General features: G+C 45.7%; 1 protein-coding gene across 2 annotated transcripts in view; it reads left to right on the forward strand.

The window, feature by feature from the left end:
• RFTN1 (raftlin, lipid raft linker 1) overlaps nucleotides 1-12001 on the forward strand; it is a 192843-nt gene that overhangs the window by 144293 nt on the left and 36549 nt on the right. For both annotated transcript variants that reach the window (XM_059162543.1, XM_059162542.1), the window contains exon 7: nucleotides 10624-10739. In XM_059162543.1, the coding sequence (XP_059018526.1) occupies nucleotides 10624-10739 (116 nt within the window). The remainder of the gene's footprint in view (nucleotides 1-10623; nucleotides 10740-12001) is intronic.

Here is a 12001-nt window from a genome sequence, read left to right on the forward strand (position 1 = left end):
CAAGTTGAGTCACTAGGGTGCATCAGAGCTGGGAGGCCCTTTGGGGAGTGGGGCCAACATCCTAGCAGGTAAGGATCCTGAGGGCTGCCCATCAGCAGGATTCCTAAGTGAAGCCTAACACCAAATGTGTTGATCCCAGCAAAGGCTGGCAGGGGGCATTGATAGCACCGTGTAACAATAGCACCGTGTCTTGGTTGTAGAGCAGTTTTCTCTCCAAGAATTAGCAGAGTCAGTAACAGAGGTTTGGAGTCTACCTTATTTGCAATTCTTGAAATGCCAGCAAACATCTGTGAAAGAGACATTAGTCTTAATTCTGAAGGTACACGCTTTAAATCATCGGAAGCCTTGCAACATCGTACAGCACAGACAGGTTTTAATTTTGGATGTGAGTCCCTTATTCTTATCTACATGTCAATATCTCATGTTAACATATTAATACAATAGCAGCAAGCATTGTAAGTATAAGGGGCAAGAACCATTTGTGGAATGGATAAATGATATAAGAAATGTGGCATTCTTAACCCCTCATTAAGAATACCTGTCAAGTATCATGATCCAGCAGAATTTTCTGTGATGATGGGAACGTTCCATATCTGTGCTGTCCCATATGGTAGCCACAGCTACATGTGGCTATTGACCACTTCAAAGCACATGAATGCAGGGTAAGTTACTTTATGTGCTTAGCGGCTAGTTGCGTATGAGTGCGATTCTAGAGTATACATTTCATTAAGGCAACTAATGAAAAGCCAAAGTGGTCCTCTGGTGGCAAGGTTGGTAGCATTCCTCTGTAGGTGAAGGCCTTCCCTGGGTGCTTGTGAAGGTCCTGGAAGCCAGAGAATATCACAGTCTGTTTTGAGATGCACCATAAAACACCACTGGCCTCTACTTGGGGCAGATGTTTACAGCCCTGATTCACTGGCCTTAAGGGAAGTCAGGGAGGAGCCCCTTGGCCTCTTGCAGGGACACCCCATCACCCATCTTGGGTGGTGCCAGTGACTCCTTTTATCTCCCCTCAGGCCTGTAGAGGCTCTCTGAGGCCATTGGTTCTTCTACATTTTTCCCTGGGAAACTGATGGTTAGTTGTACTAACATCTTAAAGATGTTCAGTGACTCACTGAAGACAGCAGCTACACAGACAGTCCCGCTTTGGAGAACTCGGGTGTCAAAAGGGAAATTTTCTCTGGTCCTGCTGCCCAGCATGTCTGGGGCAAGCTGAGGACAGCTCGAAAGTTCACGATGCCGTTTATCATCTTTTGGGCCATTATGGCTTTGGCAACCAAGACGGCTCCCTACTCCCTTCTCCTTCCCCGTTCTCTGACCTCAAGTCCAGAAACACAGATAATTCATAGGAGTTTTTTTCTTCAGATTTGACTTGGGAGTTTGAAATGCTGTTATATCCTCCCTTGGCTTTAGCCGCGTGAAATCCAGCCGTTCTGCCTGGAAGACAGAACATGAAATTTCCCCTGGCAAGTGCAGCTGGAAGTTGAGCCCCAAGCCTGTGGCCTGTCTACAGCTCCCCAGCAGCTGCCCGGCTTGGTCTCGGAGAATGGCTGCAAAATTCTCAGAACAATATTTATTTAAACCCACTCAAAATTCAAATGTAATTTCACCCTGTATGTTTCTGATGGGAGGGGGATGTGACTTAGGAGCCATGCTCAGTGGGTTAGGGTGTTTCTGCTCTGGAAGAGGCCAAGGTTTCCGTGGGCCAGGGATAAAATACACATATGCTCTTTTCCCAGAATTTAAAAAAAAAAGACAAGTGGGTCATAATTCTAAAAAGGAACCTATTTCTAATAAGGTAATTAGTGTCCTTACAGTAAACCTGGCAGAGTTGGAAGCACATCTTTAAGCTGTTTGCCATCTGGAAAAACACCAGTCTTGATTCTTAAATGGATATTTGTACTCTGAAATATTTTCCACAGAGTCATAAAACTCATGAGAACTTTGTCCCATAAACAGGGTGATGTCTTAGCCTGAATTATTCAGTTAGGACTCTAGCTTCTGTTTTCAAGCCTTTACCCCTTAGGACATGGAAAAACTTGAACAGTCCTTAAATTTGGATCTTTGCTGAGTCTAGGACTCCTTTCCTGGGGTCAGTTACGAAGCCTTAGAAGGACCAGGTATCTTGGGCTGGGTAGACTATGCCCTTGGGGCCTGGTAAGCCAAAACACAGACAAAGGGGAAACATAATGATGCTAATGGACACCTAGCAATTACTCTGTGCTGGTCCTCATCTAAGCAGTTCAAACATAGGAACTCATTTAATCCCCATAACTCAGGGAAGCAGAAACTATTGTTATCCCTATGACACAGCTATGGAAACTAAGGCACAGAGTGGTTAAGGCATTGCAAAGTTTAGTAAGTGGCAAGGAAGTAGTATGAAGAAAGTAGGGTGAAGGAAGGAAAAAAGACATGAGGAGAGGATAAAAGAGGTGACCATGTTGGCAAGAGGTCTAGCCTCCCAGGGAGGGCTTGGGTGGCCCTTGGGAAGGGAGGAGAGCTCCAGTCGCCTTTAGGGTAGCATCAGGACCTGGGTGGGGTCCCAGCCCCCAGTGTGAATGAGTGCAGGGGTGGGTCAGACAGCCAGGCGGACAGGCACACAGAAACACCGCCCTGTCAGACAGAGGCCCGAATCTCTGCTTCCAGAGGGTGGGAGAGGTGGGGAGGGGAATCCTTCTGCTGTTGATGAGGAATCGAGTGGGTGTCCCCAAGGGGAAGGTCAAGGTGGAGCTGGGCGCCCACCATTTGAAGACCCACCCAGGAGCCTGCTTTTTTGCCAAGGGCCTCCAGGCCGACAGAGTCCCCTGCTGTGATCACTGGCCGCCGATGCTACTGCTGCCACCATCCACTCTCCTTGCCCGCCCAGGCCCTCCCTTAGTCTCCTGGCTGGCCCTGTCTTTGCTCTGCATTCCTTGTTCTACCCTTGTCCCCACCTCCTCCTACCCTTGTGCTCCCTTGGCCCTGTCCTGACTCTCCTTCCCCTACTCCCCTGGCCCTCCCCTCACCCTCTTCTGCCCCTCCCCCTCAGTCCTTATATCTCTGGCAGTCATCCTTATCCACCCAACATTCAGATGTTTTCAGTTGTTTCCAACATGTCCTTCGTAGCAGGTGATTCAAACCAGAATCCAGTCCACTAGCATGCGCTGCGTACGGTGACCATGGCCTCACTTCTCTTTGATATAGAAGAGTCCTTTCTTGATGACCCTCACTGCTTGAAATAAAGCCAGCCTCTCACCCTGCAGAATGTCCTGCATTACGTGGCAGGTTGCTGCCTTGTGATGTCATCCACCTAATTCTTTACCTTCTATATCTGGCAAACTGGAGTTTAGTTCTAAGGCCTTCCTAAATCAAGCGCTGTGACAGCAGCACATTCCAGATGATGCTGAGTTTTACCCGCTGCACCTCACCGGGAGACACAGTATACCTAGATGTCTCTCCATTGCTGTCCTTTTGAAAGATTTTCTTCCCTGAGACCGTCCCTAATGCCCCAGCCACATCTAAATCCAAATGGCATTTGGTCTTTTGGCATCTTTCTTGATGCCTAGCATAACCTACATTACTTTATATTTGCAAAATACACATGTAAAAAAGTACCTGTTTCAAAGAAAACACACACCGAGATACATGTCTTACATAGACGTGCTTACAAGCCCTCGGGTGGGTCTCCATCCCATCCTCCTCAGCACCCCAGTGTCGGGGCACCACACACCGTATACAGAAGGTGATCGATAAAAGCTTCCGGGTGATGTTTGATAATGCCAATGGAGATGAGAGGAGAAGCTGGTGTTAGGGTGTGCATCACAGGAGCCCGGGGGCCTAAAGAACTAGGTGTAGGCAGAACGGAAAGGAAAGGAGATGAGGCAGTTCCAGGTGCTTCCAGCAGCCACTTCCTTGGAACGCCGCCATCTCCGGGAATGTTTGGCCTTCCGATTACAGGCATGGCTTGTGTTTTAGAGGAGCACTTAACTAATGTGGGGGGTGGAGCTCCCATATACCTTACATGCATTTTCCCTCGTACCCATAGCGCATCTTCAAATGAACTTTTTATTCCTGTATCACACACATACAGAAAACTATGCACACTATAAAGATAGAACCCAGTAATTTCCACAAGGTGAGCGAGCATATCCACGTAACCAGCACCAGATTAAGACATAGAATATACCCGCCCCCTAAAAGCACCCTTATAGTCCCTATCCCCCAAGAATAACCATAGTCACACCTTGAAATGCCAGAGATGAGTTGTAAACTTTATATGAATGGAACACGTGAATGAATGCCCTCCTTGTGTTTGGCTTCTTTGACTCATTGCATTTGTGACACTCATCCACATTTTTACATGTAATTGCAGATCATTTTTCTCCTCACTGTTGTATGTTATCCCTTGTGTTGGTATACACATACCTGATCCACTTCCAAGTATATTTTTATTTTTATTTTTTGCCCCTTAGAGGAAGGCATGGCGTCTGTACAGTTTTAACCCCAAACGGAAGCCCTAAGGCCAATCTCCCTGTGACCCCACTAAGATGCCACCCAAAACACCACGGCTGTAGTAGGGTGTAGTAGTCAGGTAACTCTGCAAGACTAGGGACCAGGGCTGGGGATGCCACGCCCAGCTGGAGCCCCAGTGCCTGGCACAGCGTGGTAGCTCAGCTCGGTAGTTCAACGCATCTCTGTTCGTGTTTGAAAGGGTGTAGGTTTCGGAACCAAATCAACCACAGTTTAGAGCTAGTCTGGCCCTTATATTTCATTTGAACATGAACACATGAATGAACTCCTGTGACCTCTGTCCACTCACCCACTAAGAGGGAATGAGTAGCCTTGCAGATTGGGGGAAAAATTTTGAGGAGTCAGCCGTGCCTGATCTTACATCTCAGGACCAGCAAGTACTGAATCAGAGTGTTCCTTCCCCGTCTGGTTGGTTAAATTGTTCTGCACTTGCTGGCTCACCTTGCTATAACTAAAGAGGGGGGATACATCCTCTAGAGCACTCACCACTTAAAAGTTGGAATGCAGGATCAAAGGCAGGCCAAGAGCAGCCATGAGAGCTCAGGAAATGGAAGGCAGTAGGCCTGCTCACTCTTTTCATAATGTCAGCCAGTTAGGCATGGTATGGTTGTTGGTGAGCAGCATGGTACCATGACCTGGGGTTGCATGACCAGCGATTACATTTATGGTGGGGGTTACAGGTCCATGTGAAAGCAGGCACAGTTACGGTTATGCCGTTGGCACGTTTCATTGCTGGCACCAAGATGGGGCTGTGAGCAGCCTCTGACGTAGAATGGGGGTTCTCAGGGACCCTAGGAAATCTGTTAGGCTGGCTACCCAGTAGTCCAGTCTAGCTTATTAATAGGAGAATGGTGACTTTTCATTTCATCCTGCAAAACCAGACTACATAACAGTTGTCAGCATGTGCACATTTTCTAACTGAACTCTGGGGAACACCACGAGGGTAAGCCTGAGGTTTAGCTTGCTAGAGGCTGCAGGGGAAGAGCGGTGGCCCCCCAGAATTCACCTCTTAGAATAATTGGACTCATCTCCTTTTCCCACATCCTTCTTGTAAATCATAAGCTTGGAATGTTAAGGTGGCCTTTTGCCAAAAGACCAGCATCAAATATTTATACGATACCGGGGCAAATAGCTCTCTGTGCACAGTAGGGAAGCATCTTTAATAAAAAATGCAGTGATAATGGAGTGTTTTCCATAGATGTAGGGTGATTTAACCTTTTACGTTGGGAGCCTTCACTCTAAGCTAGACCTCTTCATACCCAGCTTGGTGCACATTATAGCAAGGCTGAGCCAGTAAAGGCAATGAGAGGTTGGGGAGCGGACGAGGGTGTCAAAACAGGGGCTCTTTAAAAGCCCAGCTGTCTGGTCTCTGTGCTTCACTGACTTTTTTGCTGTTACAGATGATCAAATTTTGACAGCCATTCTGAACTTGCACCAGAGTTAAGCAAGTGAATCAGCACTCTGGATTCAGAATAGCAGAGCGGCAGACTGAGAGGCGGGAGAGCAGACAGAGGATGAGACAGCTAAATAAGGACCTGGTTCATTCCTACTTCACAGTCCACGTCTGGCCATACTTCTCCCCACTGGCCACACAGTCGTCCTTCCAGGCTTGTGAGCCGGGAGGCAGGAGCAGAAGCCAGCCCAGGGCTGGGGAAGGATGTCTGGCTGAGTGGCAGTGACTCCTTCCCCCTTCTGGACCCCAGCTCTGCCATAACGAGGCTGTTGATAGGCTAAACACGCATCACCATGCTTCTGTCAGATCATCAAGCACATAGTAGGCAAATTTTAAGGGCTTACACGTTTTCCATTGAGGAGGTTTGTATGTAAAGACTTTGGAAATTGGAGAGAGCATCTTTTGGTAGAAGCCTTGTGGGAGTTTGTGCTGTGTTGGTATAATCCTGAGGGAATCATTGAGTCTATTCTAGTCTCAAGAATCCCCAGTTCTAGTCTCAAGAACCCCCAGGTCAGGACTTGGGAAAGCTTTATTCAAAGTAGTTCTATAGGGCGTTCCTACTGTGGCAGGAGCTTCTGCTGGATCTTAAAGGTGAGTTTGATGATGGTCCCTCTTGTCCTAAAGCCCCAAATATTTGTAATGTAGTTCAACTGAAGAGCAGCCCTGTTCTTCCCTGGTTATCTCTGTAGAATGTCTGTTAGGAGGGCCTCGAGCAAACACCTGGGGAAAACTTTTTAGCAGAGCTTAGCACTTTCGCTAAAGCTCTTTGATAACAGTCTCTCAGTTTAGGAAAACAAATAGGGACCTGGCACGTGGTTGTTGTAAGCTGATTAAGTTACATTGATCTTACTTGAAATGGAGTATTATCTTGTCACGTTAGAACAGTATCTGGGTAAGGCTGCTGGGCTCCAAGAATTACTCTCACATCCATGGTTTGTTGAGCTGGTCAGGCCTCTCTATCATTCTGGAATAATCAAGAATACCACCAAGCCAAACAGAAGTACACCCATCAGTCAGCTATTGCCATAATAATGCTGTGCAACAAACCACTCCAGAGTCCTTGACTTAGAACAGTAATGATTTATTCTGTCATATTTGTGGGTTGGCCTGAGCAATAACATGAGGTAGTTCTGCTGACCTCAGCGGGGCTCACTGTCAGGTCTGTGGGAGAGATGATCTAAGCTGAGCTCCCCTGGGGGAGCTCTGTTCCATGCATCTTCAAGTACTTGGAACCAATGGGCCAGCTGGGGCATGCCCTTTCCAAGTGGTGGCAGAGACAGAAGAGGTGAAACTCAACCACTCAAGTGTTTGCCAACCCCCGATGACATCATACCTGCTAATATCCTATTGGCCAGACAAATCACATGACTAAGCCCCTCGTTGTCTGGTCTCCCCACCAGTCATCTTAGTCTTGACTTCCTTCTCTCATGGTTCCATTGTTCTTGCGGTCCTTGGCTGTCCCTCATTCACTGTGCATTTCTACTCCAGCTCTGTCCTCTAGCTAGAACTCTCAAACCCTGAAGATCCATAAGGCTTCCTTGCTTAATTAAGTTCATATCTCTACTCAAAATAGGGAGACCTGCCCTGACCACCTCTTCCAAAAATAGCCAACCACTGCCTCTGCCTTCCCCTTAGCCCACTTTATATTTTTATAGCATTTATCACCTGTGACATTATGTTACTATCTCCCTCCCCCATTGCAAAGTAAGCTCCATGAGGCAGAGACTTCATTTGTCTTGCTGCCTGCAGGATCCTCAGTGAGGACAGGAGTATCTTGCATGAAATTGACACTCGGTAGGCATTGGAATGAATGAAGCAGTAGCTAGAAAGATTTTCAGTATAAGCTTGAATGTTTCCAGTGAACACAGTGCTCGCTCTTCTGAGGTTTTCTCTTCTATTTTTTAGAATACTGTAAGGAAGGTTCTATTTATATTGTACTAAAATTTTCTCCCCATAGTTCCTAAAACTTTTTGATTCTAATTCTGCCTTCCAGAACCACGTAGAGGAGAGAAAAAGAAAATTATTTTTCATCTGTATCTTGTATTATGCTTGTGTTAACTCTTGCATTAACCTTGTAGAAAATGCAAATTGTACTTAGTTCCACCATTCATACCTACTACTAGATTTCATGTATTTCTTTAAAGTTTGTTTGACCCCTTTTAACAAAATTCACATACAGCTCATACTGTAATCTTGTATTCTTTCTTTCTCTTTTTTTCTTTTCTTTATAACATTGTCTCTGAGGAATTTTTCAGAATCATTAAATTCCCATGATTTTTTTGTGACCACATGGTATTTAATCATATGGAAGTCTCCTAACTTACTTAACTACTTTTCTATGGTTGAATATTTGGATTGTTGAGTGTTTAGATTATTTTTTAGATTTTTTAAAAATTTACTTATTTGAGAGAGAGTGCATGAACGGAAGGGGCAGAGAGAGGGGGAGAGAGAATCTCAAGGAGATTCCCTGCTGAGTGCAGAGCCTAACACAGGTTCCATCTCAGGACCCCTAGATCATGACCTAAGCCGAAACCAAGAGGCAGACACTTAACCAACTGAGCCACCCAGGAGCCTCTAGATTATGTTTTCAAGGAATTTTATAAGTAATGCTTGTAGTTAAATATTTGATGGCTTTAGTGATTATTACCTTAGAATAGACTGAAAGAAATAGGATTTTTGGGTCAAAGAGGATGGACTTTTGTTTCAGGCTCTTGAGACACTGTGAAATTGCTCTCCAAAAAGATCATGCAGTTAAAAATTCCCTTAAGCACCATGAGCTTTTTATACACATATAAAAAATGTTAAGCTTCGCCATTTATTTATTTTTGTTTGTTGTTGCAAATAATTTTCTCACTTAATGGCCTTTGGATTTTGTTTATGAGGTCTGTTGGAAGACAGAGGCTAAATATTTGTTAAGTATTTACATCTGCCGATCTTGTTTTTTTATGGCTTCAGGAAAATGCTGGCAGTTCCTGAACTCCAGTTTGATTCAAAGGACTTTCTGAATTCACCTCTCTTTCTGATAAAAAAAAAAAAAAAATCTTATTATTATGTACATTATCCTTTTGAAATAAAAATAGTATATCATTAAACATATCTCTATGTGTATCACCATAGCAAAATACCACAGACTGGATGGTTTAAATTAGAGACACTTATTTCCTCATAGTTCAGGAGTCCGGGTGTCCATGGTTAAGGGGCTGGCAAATTCGGTTTCTGGTTGAGTCCTCCCTTCTTAGCATGTACACAGCCACCCTTCTCTCTAGATCCTTGTCTGGTCTTCCTTCTGTGCAGGGAGAGGGGAGTTGGGGGGAGGTGCTATGGTGTCTTCCTCTTCTGGTAAGGACATCAGTCTTTTTTTTTTTTTGAAGATTTTATTTATTTATTTGACAGAGATCACAAGCAGGCAAAGAGGGAGGAGAAAGCAGGCTCCCCTCAGAGCAGAGAGCCCGATGTGGGGCTCGATCCCAGGACCCTGGGATCATGACCTGCACTGAAGGCAGAGGCTTTAACCCACTGAGCCACCCAGGCGCCCCAAGGACATCAGTCTTAATCAGACTATGGTCCACTCTTACGACTTCACTTAACCTTAATTGATTCCCTAGAGGCTCTATCTCCAGATACAGTCACTTGGGAATTTAGTGCTTCAAAATATGAATTTCGGGTGTGGGGGAGGACACAATTCAGTACATAGCGGTGTGGCTGATTTGTAGCATGGAATCTCGGGGCCAGGAGTGATTCTGTATCCTCAATCCCATATCACAGATGAGACACCAAGCCTCTGAAAGGGGTCACATCCGTTTTCCTGACAGATAATAGATCCAAACCACCTGCTTCTCTGGCCAGTCTTCTTTCCCACAATCTCTTATCTAAGTGAATTTAGGGGATTTAGGAGCCATTAAAAGGGGGGGCAGAAAACACCACTGTAATGATTTCTACTGTGGTGGGGACCCTATTGTAATTTTCATTATATGCCCCTTGCCTAAGACTATGAATCCTTCTTGAATCCTGTTATATGTATACTGTAAGTTTGTTGAATAGTGTGGAACTCGGGACCTGGTAGACTGACTAGAGCAATGCCCGAGGAAACATTTTCAGTGGTAAATTGTTTGGGAAAATTCCCTTTCCCCGCAGATTCTGCCTTGACAAGAACTAGCTGAAGAGCTGTCCGTACAGCTGCCCACATCATGAGAACTTCCAAGAATCTGTGCATCTAGAATGAATCTGACAAGCTCAGATCTGGTGTGTTATATCTGTCCCCCTTTAAAAAAAAAAAAATCTCTTCCACCTAAATATAGTTTTCTCCTAAAAAACTGTCTCTAAATGACTGTGTTTTACCCTGAATAAGTTCTCCCCGGTGCATCCTGACGTTGGAGCGTGAAAAAGAAGGTAAACGCATGAAATCAAATGGTGATTGCTAACAATGAAATTTGGGCTCATAAAATCAAGGATATTATTCAGAACTGCGAGGTAAATTAGTCTCATTCACTCTGATGGGGCTAGACTCTATGGTTGTGTGTGCCTTCTTTAATTAACATGCTGAAAAGATGTTCTGATTGGGATTATTAATGAATGCAGTGAAAATTTTTGCTGCTTGTAAGGCTTCTGCCACAGACGGTTTACAGAAACCCCCCCCTCCCCGCCTTTTTCTTTTTCCACAGATTCCTTCCACGGCCTGACAGATGGAGTATTCATTTTTGAAGCTGTTGCCACAGAAGATAGCAAAACCATGCAGGGCTATGATGCTATTGTTGTCGAACAATGGACAGTCCTGGAAGTAAGTGTGGGATGGGCAGTGGAGTTTCTTTTGTTTGGACAGTGATTGTATTATCCACTTGCTTGGTCTGCCTGTGTCTGCAGTAGCTTTTCTCTGAAAGGCGGTTTGACCTGGGTAGACCCTACAAGGCCCCATTCATCCTTTCATGCACTTTAGTTGGGGGCATGGGCCCCGCTTTCCCTTTCTGTAGGAAAATCACTGTGTGTGTGCTGGATCATTGGGTGGAAGGAGAGGCTTCTTGCATTCATTTGCATATAACTGAAAACTCCAGGTGACATAAATGAGGCCAGCACAGAGTCTGTGACTACCATAATAAGAGTGACATTATTATTGGATTTAGACCCTCTGGCTTCCTCTGCCAAGTATCCTTGGAAGAAATTTGGGCACACACACTCACGTAACCTTTGTGATAATCCTAGGAGGCAAGTACATGACTGCCCCCATTTGACAGATTAATGCAGAAAACTGAGGCACAGAGGGGTTAGGTCCCTGGCCCAAGGCTACACAGTAAATGCTGAAAGATGTCTTTTGAGAGGTGTTGACCCATGAAGTGATGAAGCTGCTGTGGACAGAGGAATTCCTCAAGCCACATTCCCCTGGGACGCTGGACAAGGTGATTTATTTCTGAGATTAGCCTGTATATACGTTGATGGTATTTCTCCAGCCATAGGAGGGTAGGCTTTTCAGACTAGTCTCTTACCCACCCAGCATGCTGGATGTAAAGGGAGAAGCCCTCTGAACATGCAGGACTGATTTCTGAACTTATATCTTACACGGGCCCTGGAAGAACACAGGGTTGGCATCACCCTGAGGAGCCTTCCCAAACTGGGCTCTCTGTGCCAAAGTAGGACGGATGTGGGTGCAGCACTCTGTGAGGAGTATGGGGGTGCTGGGTCCCACCAGCCCCCAGGGGGTGCTTGCCATGCCCTTGTGCCCTCTGGAACTGCCACCTGATGGTAGGTGACTCCCTCACCTGGTTGCTGGACAGCAGCAGGTGCCCCAAGGGCACCGTGACCCGTTCTTGAAGCCGGAGCAGTTCTGAGACGACTTGAGACAGGCCATGGAGCTGCTGGGGACATGCCCGTGTCCGACCCGTGATGTTCAGTCACTGCCTGCAAGTCTGAAAGCCGCAAAGGACAAAGGAAAACTGTAGTAATCAATCAGAAACAGGAATTCCTAAAACATAGCATCCAGGCCCAGTTAGGTTAGGGGTCAGGGGTCTTTAAGGAAAGTAAGGATTCAGGGGATGACCTGTTTGCTAT

This window comes from Mustela lutreola, chromosome 2 (genome assembly GCF_030435805.1).
Source record: "Mustela lutreola isolate mMusLut2 chromosome 2, mMusLut2.pri, whole genome shotgun sequence".
Lineage (NCBI taxonomy): Eukaryota > Metazoa > Chordata > Mammalia > Carnivora > Mustelidae > Mustela > Mustela lutreola.